At 43.0% G+C, this 16,649-nt stretch overlaps 2 protein-coding genes across 2 annotated transcripts; one reads left to right on the forward strand and one right to left on the reverse strand.

Annotated features, from left to right (window-relative positions):
• Positions 1-2,885: 2,885 nt before the first annotated feature.
• LOC124127767 (tripartite motif-containing protein 45-like) lies at positions 2,886-6,200 on the reverse strand. Its single transcript, XM_046491131.2, has 5 exons — positions 6,160-6,200; positions 4,846-5,985; positions 4,154-4,228; positions 3,827-3,943; positions 2,886-3,645 (listed from the first exon to the last, which is right to left on the reverse strand). The coding sequence occupies exons 1-5, from the start codon at positions 6,185-6,187 to the stop codon at positions 3,005-3,007; spliced, it is 2,001 nt and encodes a 666-aa protein (XP_046347087.2). The 5' UTR covers positions 6,188-6,200; the 3' UTR covers positions 2,886-3,004.
• Positions 6,201-9,775: 3,575 nt separating this feature from the next.
• LOC124127759 lies at positions 9,776-15,195 on the forward strand. Its single transcript, XM_048391087.1, has 2 exons — positions 9,776-10,301; positions 14,027-15,195. The coding sequence occupies exons 1-2, from the start codon at positions 9,776-9,778 to the stop codon at positions 15,193-15,195; spliced, it is 1,695 nt and encodes a 564-aa protein (XP_048247044.1).
• The last annotated feature ends 1,454 nt before the right edge of the window (positions 15,196-16,649 follow it).

Genomic DNA, 16,649 nt, shown 5'->3' on the forward strand with positions numbered 1-16,649 from the left:
ATTATGTTTCTGGGTTTTTCAACACTATTACAGTGTTTGTGGATTTCACCAAAGTTGTAAACGTTTTAGACCTACCCAACAAGCTGACAAAATTACACCAAGTTCTTTCAAACGTTAGCTTGACCTCAAATTACCTTCACTCCTATCACTGCCCCAGATTTTAGTATGTGTATAAGTGTTAAAAAAAACTTTTCAAAATATATTAAATTGTCAGAGTGCTTCAAAACCTCTGCCGGAGAATACCAGAAGGAATCCGTCCTCCCCATTATACTCTTCCTTATGGGTTTACGTTAAAGAAAACATCTGTAATCTGCACCATGTTGTGCTCTGGTCTCGCATTAAGCTCTGACATAACTGATATACTGTTCAACGCGGCGTTAAAAACAACTTACTCAATCACACACGTTGTGATTCAACTCTTTACACTTCCTGGACAGCTCTACCTTATATGTCTTTCGAGATAAGCCCTCAATCATCATGCTGTGCATATTGACTCATGAGCACTGCACGTCGCTGCAAGTCGTGAGCTCTATTATACAGACCTGTGCTCATCAATATATGGGCCAACTGCTTGAGTAAAGACTCAACACTGCATTATCTTTTTATCTTGATTTGAATGGAGTCACGAGAGAGTGATTGGACTGTGCGTAGTCTGTAATGTGTGTAGATTATGTAAGTGGCTTGTTGTTTGCCAGGAGTGCGTGGTGTACAACAGAAAGTGACCTGATTATCAGGACAGCCTATGAAAATTTTCACGCAGCTTCGGTCGATAAGGCTGTTGTGAAGTTTTCACAATATATTTTAGTAAATGTCTGTATAGTTCTGGTAAATTGCACATTCACTGTAACACATTATTTTCTAGCATACATATTTATTACACACACACGGGTTGCTGAAGGCCAATTCTAACCCGGATCTTCACAGTATATACAAATACATTATATATATACATTATATATATACACATACATATAGATAGATAGATAGATAGATAGATAGATAGATAGATAAATAGATAGATAGATAGATAGATAGATAGATAGATAGATATAGATAATATAGACATATGTATGTAGATAGAAAGATAGATATAGATATATAGATATGTAGATAGATAGATACATACATCGAATAAGTATGACAACTACGATTTCTCTCACAATTGAACTATGTGTGGTATATGTGTAAATGATATGACACGAAGTTATAGATAGTGTTTTGGCAGTCGTCATTGTACGTACATGTATATGTCAAATCACCATCATTATTGAAGAAAGTCATATGTAGTATGAATTATTGTGCAAAAACTTCTGGGCCAGGTATTCTAATGATTATTCTGCGTATGTTCATAGTCGTTTGTATGGTGAATAACTGTGTATTTATAGCTATTCTGAGTGTGCTCTCATGCTTGACTGTATGTTGGATAGTTCATGGAAGATCAGCAGTTTTGAGTATGTATATTCACGCTGAATGTAAGTTGAATGGTAATGTGTAGCGGTGTGTACATTGGAGTATATAATGTCCGTATATCAGACGACGACCGAGTCCCGTAAACGTCTCGGGTGAGAGGAGGTGAGGTGAGGTGAAATGGGGTTTAACTTCGCGTTCATGATTTTTTCCCTTACATAGCGTATGTGTGTATGCTCACTGATATACCATGCCTCAGTTTGACATGTCTACCCCACTCAAAAACGGTATACTGACTCCGAGCCGACTTGCCCTTGTTTTAGCCCCTTAATGACGAGCGCCAGGCAGGGTAACATCAAGTACCTTTGTTATGACGCGTCCGGGGATCGAACACACGACATTCCGTTCCCGGCTAGACGCTCTTTCCAATCGATCACGGAGGCGGTGAGGTGAGGTGAGGTGAGGTGAGGTGAGGTGAGGTGAGGTGAGGTGCAAAATTTCACTTGGATACCCAACTTATTAATTGTCTCCGGGCAGACCAGTCCTTGTTTTATCCCCTTCATGCCTAGCGCCAGGCAAATATCATCTTTGAGCTCCTTTTGATATGACGCGACCGGGGATCGAACCCCGGATCTTCCGCTCTCTGTGAAGGCGCCATATCCACTCGACCAGGGAGGCGGTCACAGTCATCAAGGAGTTTTTGTGATTTTTGCGTAATCTGATAGAGTATGTGTGTATGTGTGAGCGGCAGGATGAGAGTGGGTTCAAATGAAACTCAATTGGGATGATTAAATCATTAAGATTAGTTTCAAAAGTATTATGAGTTCATATCTGGCTAGTTTTTGCTCCCTGTTTGGAGAATAGCTGACAAAGAAGCGACAATACCCTTTCCAAAGTCATAAGAAGCGCTTTTTATTATTCTTTGTATCGTATACATGCAGCAAAACAATATAAACATATCCTTGCACATAACCTTGAACATGTATTTTATCTTTAACCATCAACATAACGCAGGTACAAATAATGTATTTTATACCTTGTATACACACACACAAATTTTGTCATTTTAACTTCATATCTATAGTTTAGCCACAGAGAGAAATCATGACAGTTTGTACAGTTATTATGATGAAGATGTGGAAAATGTTGATAAATGTGTAGATAAGAAAACTGTATATGTGGTGTACATTACTTACAGATACGGTATGTTTATCATGTATCTTGTGGCTTGGAATGAACTTTTAGATTTTCACAGTTACGAATTGAATTAACAATGGCGAAACGGGTAAATAGTAAAATAATACACAAGTACAATTCTTCGCACGAAACAGACAACACACACATCTGCTTAAGCTGCTGCATTAACACATGCCTTGGCACTATGTTGGTAAGAACGTTTAGGTACATCTAATATGTAACTGTAAAATAATTGGTATGCATATATACTTTTTTAAATGGACTGTTTTAAGAAAACAATATGCGAATGTAGATAGTGATGTTATCAATCAGTCAAAGAAACAGTCGTAAGAAACACCTCACTGATTATTTATCATCATCTACTCCCACGAAAATGTTCAATAGCAATATAAGCTACAAATCACTCCATTGCTCCCTTCAGCATTTTTGTCTTTGATTTTAAAATATTTATTTCTTTTCCCGACACCACCTTCATCTGAACAGCAGCAAGGGAAGAGTTGTATGCTCCGAACACGGGCCAGAGGTCATCTGCCTGTTCTTCTGTGTCCAGTGTCACAAGTTCAGCTATGGTGTTGAGGTCAAATATAGTGAGGGTGTTCCTTGTACCGTCAAACAGAAGCCCATGTCGCAGTGTGTCAGATGTTCCTGGACTGGTCGACAAAACGTTTTCGTAGCATCTCATCTTCTGGCCATTGCTCCAGATCTTTGCACAGACTCCTTTGTGTGTAGAGCAGTGTGCGATGGCGAGACACATGGATCCTTTCTGCCCACTCATGCAGTAGCTGTTGTCCAGGCATGCTCCCCTAGCCACACCTATTTCCATAAGTAGGCCATGTTGTTGCATTTCAGAGGCCACGTTGAAGTCTGACTCAACCTCCCAATAGCTGACTTTGTCTTTGGGTAGAGGTGTAATAGCCGTTGTCCCAACATACTGACCTAGTTTCCTTTCTTGGGAGACTTTACTATTGACCAGGAACCCTTTGTTGTTGACATGGACCTTATTGTTGTTGATTCTTTCCACGTCAAACGACAAAGCAGGATCTGCAATGTACCAACACCTTGTTTCTGTAGAACACCTTGTTTCTGTAGATCATTAAGTATCATTATTGTTTTCTAAACTGTACTCTCTTTTCTTTACATTTATATTATTTATTAATCATTCTCTACTGACATGAAGGTAATATTGTGATAACCATTGTTGATCATCTGCGCATCTACTTACATGACAAAGCAGGATTGCCGGTGATCAACTCTTCCCCGTTGTCCTCTTCGTTTTCTTCGTTGTGTTCTCTTTCCTTTTCTTCTTCGGTGTCCGGATCCATGTCAAGGGGCTCCGTTTCTGCATCATCAAAATGTTTAATGTTATGTAAGCCAATTCAGAGAACGTTTTGTGTTATTTATTTATCCTTGTCATATTATTACATAACAGTTATTTGTTTTTCTTTAATGCACAATTCATAATGTTGAAATTATCTTTACCCAAATCAGCACGAGGTTTGAAAAACAAAAGTTCAATAAATCAGTCCAGATTCTGTCGATGTGTCAGTACCTGATATCAAGTCTGAAAGCTTACTCTCGTCCACTGTTGAAAACATTGGAAGATAGTTTCCCTGTGCTTGGGGATCTGAAACATAGTGCATGTCAAAAATGCGAAAGCACACACAGACATTTATATATGTATTATGTTTTCATTTCAAGGTAAATCTTAAAGGATGTCATCATCGTTGCTTTCATACAATATTATCAGCTTTCACGTGTCTAGGTTCTCCTCCTGTAAGCGGCAGCTGTTAACATAAATCACAAATGTTCTCAACAACCAATAAACATGATTGCGGATTGTTCATGACTGGAACAAAAACTACATGTTGTTTTTGCAACTCGATGTTAAAGCATTTCTCTACCATATGACATGAATCGTACAGGTAATACTGACAACTGTTACCTATGAAAATGCAGAATGTACAAGTATTGAAACATAGGGACTTTATACGTACTTTAAAAATAGAAATGCTGAGGGATTTATAAATATCCCTGATGTATTTACTTCTATAACACACACAACTATCTTGATGTAATGCTCTATTGATGATACTTTTGCAACATGATATGTTCCAGTGTTCCTGTGCAAGTTCACGAACAAATCACGATGAAATATTATTTTTCAATGCTCTTTCAGAAAAAAACATATGCAATCTTTTTGGGACGGCTTTCAATGGAATTCAAGAAAACTTCAAGCCATACCTTTCTCAGAAGTTTCAGTATCACTGTTTGGTCCCTCAAAATTGGCATACAAATTCATAAAGCTGCCATCATCCCCCTCCTTGGTCTCAATGTCGCACACGGTTTGTAAAACATTTTCAAGTGATTGTATTTTCTCCTTTGAAAATGTTACATGAACTGGTACAATTTCAAACATCTCGGCCTCCTCAGATAAAGCCATTTCTGTCCTGAACTTCACATACTTCCTCAGCATCAGGATGTCGCTCGTGTTTCCATGCTCCAGCAGTTTCCCTGTGTAATCATGGGTGTTCTTGCATAACCTGACTATCCGTCTTAGCTTGTTACTGACCCTCGCAGCCTCATCCATCTCAGACAGGTGTCTGAACTCCAAGGTTTTCCTCAATTCCGCTTCTCGTTTTGTAATCAAGTCACGGATGCTGTTAAATCTTTGTGACAACAAATCCTTCAAATCGTTGTGCCTTTCCTTCATCGTCTCCTGTTTTGTGTTTGATTCGTCGATCATATCCTTGAAATGTTGTAACTTGGCTGCCAATTTACTCTTATCTTCTATTGTGTCTTCCTCCACGGCACCAGCAGCCTCGTCTAACTCCTCAGTCTTACAATGCTTATGATTTGACCGAGCACATTTTGAACAAATGATAATCTCACACGTTTCATCGTAAAGATCCAGAGCATACGATTCATGGTCTGGACAAAGCGACTTCTGTGAACGCACATCCGCTGGCTTCATGTCCTTCAGAGACACCATCCCATGGGTGCTGGAACTCCTCACCTGATTGTGTGCAGCTTGACACGATTGACAGAAGAAGGACTCGCAATCCTTGCACCAGGATACTGCATCCAGGCTATGATCTTTGTTGGTGCATTTGATCTCCGAGGGCTTATGTTTTAGGGTAGTGGCAAGGGTTTCTACTTGAGTGACGGTATCATTTAGGAAAATGAATTGCTCTTTGTCAAATGACTCTCTGCATAACAGGCATGTTATTGTTTCACGTTGAACGCTAATGCACCCAGCACAGGCTGCATGTAAACACGGAAGAAGGTACGGGTCTATCCCTTTGTACTTGTATGGCTTCTTGCAAACACAACAATGCGGACACTGAGCTTTAGACGCCATGATATATGATCCTATACGAACCACTGGAACGACAAAGATTAGACAACACCTTTATATAAAGTGAATACATATGAACTAAACTATATCAGCCTACATTTAAGCCGATATCGATTATTACATTACTGCTTGCTCTGTCAAGACGTTGTTTCGTATATAGAAAGTCCAGACATAGTGTGACCCAGTTGTTCAAAACTTACCTGGATGGGACTCACGGTTTAGAAACATGTACAAACTTACCCTTCCTGTTCTCGGTAATGTCTAATATGAATATAGATGTCTTGCGTTGCCTGTTGGATAAACCTGTCTCGACTGAGACCCTCCCCTCTCGCAAGTAATAACTGACCCGAATCAGGTAGTTGAAGGTGCAACGTGTGTGTCAGACTGTGCCCTTCACTGGCGCGTTGATAAAAGATATGTCACCCGCTCTGTCGACAGATAATACGATAATACTGCACTAGCTCGCGCAGGTTATTTTTGACTGTGGTGTCTGCCCAGGTGGCAACACTACACAACGATTACACCAAGAGAATAATCTAGGATGTAGTCCATTTCATTTTAGAGTAACTATGCATATTTTGTGCAGGTTTATATGCGCCCCGCTACGGATTGTGGGCAGGCCTTTACACTTCATATTAACATACAACTCTACATAACTTTGCAACAACTGCACTCAGTGTATATGGCTTCAGGGCAGTAGATACAAGTACATGCCGTGGACGTATCACAAGGGTCTCCTAAACAGTCATGTGATTGTTGTATCAGACTACGAACATGTAGATAACTATAATGTTGAGTGACAGGTCCAATCTTTCCTGAAACTCAATTGTTTGCAAGTCTGACGACCATCCCAACTGAACTTGTTAGCCTTCGGTGAAAACACGATCTGATAGCCTTCGGTGAGGTTTGTTGTTTAACGCTTTACTCAGCAATATTCCAGCTACATGTACATGACGGCTGTCTGTAAATAATCGAGTCTGGACCAGACAATCCAGTGATTAATATTATGATCATCGATCTACGCAGTTGGGATCGATGGCATGCATCAACCATGTCAGCGAGCCTGACCGTCCGATCCCGTTAGTCGCCTCTCACGACAAGCATAGTCGTCTTTTACGGCAAGCATGGGTTGCTGAAGACCTATTCTACCTCGGATCTCCACGGGTCCATTCGGTGAGGAGACACGTGTGAAAGCCTTCGGTGAGAACACACATCCGAAAACCTTCAGTTAGAACACATATTCGACAGACTTCGGTGAGGTCACAGATGTGATAGCCTTCGGTGAGATAACACATCTGGTAGCCTTCGGTGAAAACACACATCTAGGAGCCTTCGCTGAGAACACACATCTGATAGCCTTCGCTGAGAACACACATCTGATAGCCTTGGCTGAGAACACACAACTGGTAGCCTTGGCTGAGAACACACATCTGGTAGCCTTCGCTGAGAACACACATCTGGTAGCCTTCGTTGAGGACACACATCTGGTAGCCTTCGCTGAGGACTAACATCTGGTAGCCTTCGCTGAGATAACACATCTGGTAGCCTTCGCTGAGAACACACATCTGGTAGCCTTCGGTGAGGACACACATCTGGTAGCCTTCGCTGAGAACACACATCTGGTTGCCTTCGGTGAGGACACACATCTGGTAATCTTCGCTGAGACAAACATATTCGACAGACTTCGGTGAGGTCACATATCTGGTAGCCTTCGGTGAGATTCCACATCTTGTATCCTTCGGTGAGAACACAAATCTAATAGCCTTCGGTGAGGAAACACATCTGGTAGCCTTCGCTGAGATCACACAACTGGTAGCCTTCGCTTAGAACACACATCTGATAGCCTACGCTGAGAACTCAGTGAGAACACGCATTCGATAGCCGTCGGTGTGAACACACATCTGATAACCTTAGTTGACACACATGCGACAGCTTTCGGTAAAAACATACGTCGGATAGTCTTCGGTGATAACACACATCCGAAAACCTCCAGTGAGGTCACACATTCTATAGACTTAGGTGAGGTCACACATCTGATCGCCTTCCGTGGAACACACATCCGATAGCCTTCAGTGAGAACACACATCCGATAGCCTTCAGTGAGAACACACATCCGATAGCCTTCAGTGAGAACACACATCCGATAGCCTTCAGTGAGAACACACATCCGGTAGCCTTCAGTGAGAACACACATCCGAAAGCCTTTGGTGAGAACACACATCCGATAGCCTTCAGTGAGAACACACATCCGATAGCCTTCAGTGAGAACACACATCCGATAGCCTTTGGTGAGGATACAGATCTGATAGCCTTTGGTGAGGACTTCAAGGAACCGAATACCTTTGGCGATACACATGTATTGATATTATTTCAAAACAATCAATGATAGAAACAATGTTCCGTCGTTGGCAGCGGATGTTTACCTTACAATTCGGTTTGTTACGCATGTGAAACACAAAGACGCTCTGGCTTTATTAAAGGTTAGGCTAAACATGCGCTCTACCGCAGAACAGTGTTAGCATGAGTGCATTAGAGTTATTTCCCCTCTACTGTAAAGCGGTTTAGGAATAACTCGTTTGCGTTGTAGAACAAATAACATGAACTAAATTATACGCTACATGACAACACAATTCAGTTGCCACACGGGGAGGTAGGTTGAAATGGGGAGTAACGTCGCCCAGTCATCATTATCGTTATTATCGTTATTATTGTTATTATTGCGTCTGCTGGGGAAGGCCGCGGGTTCGATCTCCGGCCGCGCCATACCTAAGTACTTGTTTTTACCCTCCCTGGCGCTCGGCATTACATTGGTACAACAAGGACTGGTCGGCTCGGAGTCAGTATACTGTGTCTAAATGAGTATTCATGGTAAACTGTGTCATGATATCTCAGTGGGTTAGCACTATAAATCGGCATTAGTCTGCACTAGCACACGCAGCCACACACGCACGCACGCACGCACACACACACACACACACACACACACACACACACACACACACACACACACACACACACACACACACACGCGCGCGCGCGCGCGCGCGCACACACACTAACACACACGCACGCACGCACGCACGCACGCACACACGCACACACTCACACACACACACACACACGTGTATGCACGTCGCTATATAAGTGCAATAATTTTGTATGCTAGGTTAAACCCCATTTTCCATCACCTATGCCTCGATGTCTAATGTCGGTTTTAAAGTGCTAGCCTACTGAAATACCATGCAGTCTAGCAAGGATACCTCACTCAAAAACTTAACAATGACCCCGAGCCATAATGCCGAGGGCCAGGCAGGGTAACAACAAATAACATCATATAACTTATTTTGGTATAATTCTACCAGGGGATTGCACCATTGACCTTCCACTCTCCGGACAGATGTTCTATCCACTAGACCACGGAGGCGGTCCTCTCGGACAGGGGGTAATGGTACTGGATGCGGAGCCGGTTCAGTTCGCCCGGGCTGGAAGGTCACGAACCGTAATCAACAGAGAAAGTATCTCCCAGTGTGCTCGGGATTCAGTGCAAGATTACAGAAACCAGCACCAAATGACCTCGTACATAAATTCGCATCTGTAACGAGCCCACCGTCAGTTCATCCCGGTGCGTGATGACGTGGGTGTTCCGCAATTGCCAAACACAATGTCTATTTTATATTTACCAACAAATGCCACAGTGTTGCTTTAAATAATCCCCATTCGGCAGCATTGTAGCACTTCAAGTACATTTGTTCCCAAATGAACCTTTATAAAAATATACATAACATGTACTGAGTATCTTTGTTGCTAAATGCCAGCATGCAACAGCACCACACCACCCCACCACAACACCATCACGCGGCACCACACAACCACTCCACCAAGCCACCACACCACTACACCACCACACCGCCGATCCACCACACCTCCAATCCACCACACCATCACGCCACCACGCCACCACGCCACCATGCCACCACGCCACCACGCCACCACGCCACTACGCCACCACACCACTTCACCACCACACCGCCAATCCACCACACCTCAAATCCACCACACAATCACGCCACGACACAACCACGCCACCACACCACTACGCGGAACTGCGCAACCACTCCACCAAGCCACCACATCGCAACACCACCACACCGCCACACCGCCACACCACCACACATTCACACCATCACGCTACCTGACAACCACTCCACCAAGCCACCACACCGCCACACCACCATACAACCACTCCACCAAGCCATCACACCACCACGCCACCACACCGCCACACCGCCACACCGCCACACCGCCACATCACCACACAACCACTCCATCAAGCCACCACACCGTCACACCACCACACCGCCACACCATCACGCTACAACACAACCACTCAACCAAGCCACCACACCCCACACCCCCACACCCCCACACCGCCACACCACCACACCACCAAGCAACCACACCGCCACACCACCACGCCATCACACCATCAAGCCACCACACCACCACACCACAATCACTCTCCGAGGAGTATCTCACATTGTTTACTTCGTATGTGTTTGTGTTTAAGTTCTAGTCGTTTTGAATAATTAACTAGTTCATCATTCATAATGTAACACCTGACTCCAAGCTAGGGCAGAGGAACCAGTACATTCACGGAAACCGGATACTTCGGCACACAGTAAGGGATTGACTCACACACCTACTGACGTTCAGTCAGCATTACATGCTCCCCATCAAGCACGGCTTGTTCAACTAGACACGTATTGTTTATGAATTTGACATCGTTTGCAATGATACTCTTCATTAAGCTGATCAACTATTCGTATGATACATAAACCAATCATCTGGGCTAAAGACCGCCTCCGTGGTGTAGTGGATAAGGCGTCTGCCCGGAGATCGGAAGGTCGGGGCTGCGATTGCGGGCCGCGTCATACCAAGACACGTTCAAAGCTGATATTGCCTGGCGCTCGGCTTGAAGGGGCCTAAAACAAGGACTGGTCGGCTCGAAGACAGTTAATGAGTTGGGTATACATGTATCAAAGCTTGGTATCACGTTGTGCTTGCACTATAATGTATACTATACCAGTACAAGCAGTCAAACGCACACACATGTACATAGACACGTGTATGCACGTCGTTATAAATTAATATTCACCTGACCTGACCTCACCTCACCTCACCTCACCTCACCTCACCTCACCTAACCCAAAACACCCCACCCCAACTCACCTTACCTCACCTCACCTTCACCCTACCTCACCACACCTCACCACGTCATGATACTCACCTGAACTGTTACACATCACATCACATCACATCACATCACATCACATCACATCACATCACATCACATCACATCACATCACATCTCCTCACCTCACCTCACCTCACCTCACCTCACCTCACCTCACCTCACCCCAAACACCCGACCCTCCCACCCCACCCCACCCCACCTCACCTTACCTCACCTCACCTCACCCTACCTCACCTCACCTCATCACGTCATGATACTCACCTGAACAGTTATTTAGACAGTTAACCTAACCGTTTAACTTAAAGCCCATTTATGGAACCTTTCAAAACTAATTACAAATGCATCGTTTGTTATAGTTATCAACCAATCCTTGTTTATCCCATGTATCTTGTATTCATTATTTATGGGACAACGCTCTTCATACAGCTAGTGTACTCCAATGACCACACATAAATTGTGTATGCCCTCTGATCACTTCTACACCGTTCAGTACAGTAATCATTGAAGCACCAATGAATTACCTAATCGCCTATATTGTTTAACAAACCAATGGACCATGCAAAGTTCCGCTCAGTGGTTACCAAAATAACGCTACTATTGATATTTAATTTGAAGAAATTTACAGCAAAAACTTCGAATTGCTGTATTTATAAATCGATATATCGTATATCTGTTGATCGAACAGTAACACTGAACCACATGGATCTACTTCTGTTGGCTATATTTAAATATGCATGTTTGCAGTTATATAATGATGCAGTAATTATAATGCTATGAATAATCTGTAATTGAAATTGTTTTCTACATTGGTCAGAAGGATATCCTGATAATCAAATGATATCCTTGTTACCAAATAATTGGCCTAGGATGTTGATCACCCATGATCTAAATTATGGAAATCGTCCATGCTTTTTTGACTGGAATGTTTACTACCTATAACATGACCGATAGATAAGTTACACGTGTTCTATAGGATATCATGATCACCCATTCTATGGCTAATCACCGAAGGCGCTTATTTAAATCCCGAAAACGTTCAGCCAGACGGATATTCTAACAAATCCTGTTCTGTTCGATGACCTTTCACTGAACTATTTGATGTCATGGTCATCATATCTGCATACATTCGCACTCATATAATAGACTGTCTGACTAATCGATCACCTGTCCCCAGATTGATGTTACCGTTCTACGTGTTAACATCAGTTATCTGTTTCTTTCACGGCTCCACTCAGGATCAAGGTATCATCTTTCACGTGTACATACATGCACAGCTCCACGTCAGGAACACGTGCATCAGCCGGAAACCTCGCTGATCTTTAGTCCACGAGCACCCAAACGACGTGCACGCATTGAGATGTGCTTGTAGACGTTTACTGGGTGTCTGCATGCAATGTCGGTCACCATTTCTTATTTATCAATCCGCAGTTACTAGGTGCTGCGTTTCGAGTCACATCCATCACCTGTTTCAGGGGACTTTCCGAGTTCCTGTCGCTACAGCCACTGACGTCAGCTATGCTCTTAAATTGTGCGTGGTGCTCTGATGTGTCATGACCCATTGTGGCTGCAGTGTTTCCCATGTCGACAGTTGAGTGAGAGTGATTTGGGTTTAACGCCACTTTAACAGTATTCCAGTTGTATAACGGCGTGTCAGATTAATGTGGGAGGAAAGCCCGAAGTGATGCAGGCCTCACACTTACTCCATGGTGAAACACCCGAGGGGGCTATTGGGTGATTAACCTAGAAACATCGTTGGAACTTGGCTCAAGGGACGAAAGTCTGCACAGCGAATTCCGACACCTTAGACTGTGCCACCCGTGTCCCTTCTTGAGATGACTTGAATGAGGATCGGGTGGTGACAGTGTGTCACGTGACTGATTAAGTAATCGGACACTGAAAACATGGTTCATAGCTCTTCTTTATTTTGAACTACACACTTATTTACTCAATTATTCATAAAGAGTATTTTGTAAAACACCAATCACTCTCCTGCTGCACAATTGACATACTCTCTTGGTCTAGGGGCGGTCGTGTAGCCTGGTGGTTAAAGCGTTCGCTCGTCACGCCGAAGACCCGGGTTCGATTCCCGACATGGGTACAATGTGTGAAGCCCATTTCTGGTGTCCCCCGCCGTGATATTGCTGGAATATTGCTAAAAGCGGCGTAAAACCATACTCACTCACTCATTGTGGTCTAGAGGAGACATTGATTCCTAAATTGAATCCTATATTGATTCCTTCATTGATTCCTACATTGAGGGGCAGTTGGGTAGCCTAGTGGTTAAAGCGTTCCCTCGTCACGCTGATGGCCCGGGTTCGATTCCCCACATGGGTACAATGTGTGAAGCCCATTTCTGGTCTACGCCGCCTTGATAGTGCTTGAATATTGTTAAAAGCGGCGTAAAACCATACGCACTCACTCCTACATTGAATCCTACTTTGAGTCCTACATTGAATCTTACAATGATTCCCACACTGATTCCTACATTGATTCCTGACCCGTGACGATACGGGGTAGAATAGGTCACTCTTCAGCAACCCATGCTTGCCGTAAAAGGCGACTATGCTTGTCGTAAAAGGCGACTGACGGGATCGGGTGGTCAGGCTCGCTGACTTTTTGATGCATGTCATCGATCCCAATAGCGTGGGTTGATGTTCATGATGTAAATCATTGAATTGTCTGGTCCAGATTCGATTATTCACAGACCGCCGTCATATAGCTGGAAAATTGCGGCGTTAAAAAACAACCAACCAAACAACCAACATTGATTCCTACATTGAATCCAACATTGAATCCTACATCGATGTCAACAGTGAATCCTACATCGATGCCAACATTGATTCCTATATTGGATCCTACATCGATTCCTACATTTATTCCCCCATTCAATCCTACATTCAATCCTACATTGGATCCTACACTGTACATTGATTCCTACAATTATTCATACATTGAATCCTACATTGATTCCTACATCGATGCCAACATTGATTCCTACATCGATGCCAACATTGATTCATACATGGATTCCTACAGTGGATTCTACATTGATTCCTACTTGGATGTCAACATTGATTTCCTCATTGATTCCCACATCCTTTCCAACACTGATTCCCTCATTGATTCCTACATTGGATCCTACATTGATTCCTACATTGATTCCTACATTGATTCTTACATTGATTCCTACTTTGGATCTTACATTGATTCCTACATTAATTCCTACATTAATTCCTACATTGATTCCTACATTGATTCCCACATTGATTCCTACATTGGATCCTACATTGATTCCTACATTGATTCCTACATTGATTCTTACATTGATTCCTACATTGGATCTTACATTGATTCCTACATTAATTCCTACATTAATTCCTACATTGATTCCTACATTGATTCCTGCATTGATTCCTACATCGATGTCGACATTGATTCCTACATCGATGTCAACATTCATTTCCTCATTGATTCCCACATCCTTTCCTACACTGATTCCCACATTGATTCCTACATTGGATCCTACATTGATTCCTACATTGGATCCTACATTGAATCCTACATTGATTCCTACATTGATTGCTACATTGATTCCCACATTGATTCCTACATTGGATCCTACATTGATTCCTACATTGATTCCTACATTGATTCCCACATTGATTCCTACATTGGATCCTACATTGATTCCTACATTGATTCCTACATTGATTGCTACATTGATTCTCACATTGATTCCTACATTGGATCCTACATTGATTCCTACATTGATTCCCACATTGATTCCCACATTGATTCCTACATTGATTCCTACATTGATTGCTACATTGATTCCTACATTGATTCCCACATTGATTCCTACATTGATTCCTACATTGATTCCTACATTGATTCCCACATTGATTCCTACATTGGATCCTACATTGATTCCTACATTGATTCCCACATTGATTCCTACATTGGATCCTACATTGATTCCTAAAACTATGCCAAAATCGACTCCTTCAATCGATCGAAAGGGAGAGTTATTCTGAGCAACATCACTCGTAGATCTTTCAGTGATGTGTCATCAGTCAGGCAAAGAAAAACACAGATAGACCCCGCACTGCTAATGATACTACCAAAGATATTGCAACTTAATTGTCATACATGGAAGTAGCTGAAATAGCTGTCACACATATCCTTTATTTGCCATAACATATGATACACACTGACGTACGTTGTGTTGACAACAAAGAAACGATCTGCTGCGCATCACTGAAGATAATAGCAGGAGACCCATCACAAGGCATGGAGAAGAGTTCCTTGTATGATTATACAATGTTCCGTGATTAAAATTGTATATTTCCATAGTGTTCCTCACGCAACGTTGACGTCAGCGTCAATGAAGCATGGATCATTTACAATGTAGTATCGAGAATAGGTGTAACCTTTCATATAAACATCCCGCTCTGTTGGAATAAAAACATCATTATAAGAGACAAAATGGAAAGGTTAACCTAAAAAATAAACTGTTACTAAGAATAGTTTTGTCGTAAGAAATGTTGTAGTTATTGGTTTATTGGCAAACGTGGAGAAGTACAAGAACCTGGCTTCATTGGCAAACGGTTCCTCGGGAGGGAGAAAAAACAGGAACCTGACTTCATTGGCAAACGGTTCCGCAGGAGGGAGAAAGTACAATAATCTGGCTTCATTGGCAAACGGTTCCGCAGGAGGGCGAAAGTACAATAATCTGGCTTCATTGGCAAACGGTTCCGCAGGAGGGAGAAAGTACAATAATCTGGCTTCATTGGCAAACGGTTCCGCAGGAGGGAGAAAGTACAATAATCTGGCTTCATTGGCAAACGGTTCCGCAGGAGGGAGAAAGTACAATAATCTGGCTTCATTGGCAAACGGTTCCGCAGGAGGGAGAAAGTACAATAATCTGGCTTCATTGGCAAGCGTTTCCTCGGCAGAGAGAAAAAAACAGGAACCTGACTTCATTGGCAAACGGTTCCGCAGGAGGGAGAAAGTACAATAATCTGGCTTCATTGGCAAACGGTTCCACAGGAGGGAGAAAGTACAATAATCTGGCTTCATTGGCAAGCGTTTCCTCGGCAGAGAGAAAAAACAGGAACCTGACTTCATTGGCAAACGGTTCCGCAGGAAGGAGAAAGTACAATAATCTGGCTTCATTGGCAAACGGTTCCGCAGGAGGGAGAAAGTACAATAATCTGGCTTCATTGGCAAACGGTTCCTCGGGACGGAGAAAGTACAATGACCTGGCTTCATTGGCAAGCGTTTCCTCAGGAGGGAGAAAGTACAATGACCTGGCTTCATTGGCAAACGGTTCCTCGGGACGGAGAAAGTACAATGACCTGGCTTCATTGGCAAACGGTGCCTCGGGAGGGAGAAAGTAAAATAATCTGGCTTCATTGGCAAACGGTTCCTCGGGAG

Source organism: Haliotis rufescens, unplaced genomic scaffold, assembly GCF_023055435.1.
Source record: "Haliotis rufescens isolate VD_foot unplaced genomic scaffold, xgHalRufe1.0.p SCAF_9, whole genome shotgun sequence".
Lineage (NCBI taxonomy): Eukaryota > Metazoa > Mollusca > Gastropoda > Lepetellida > Haliotidae > Haliotis > Haliotis rufescens.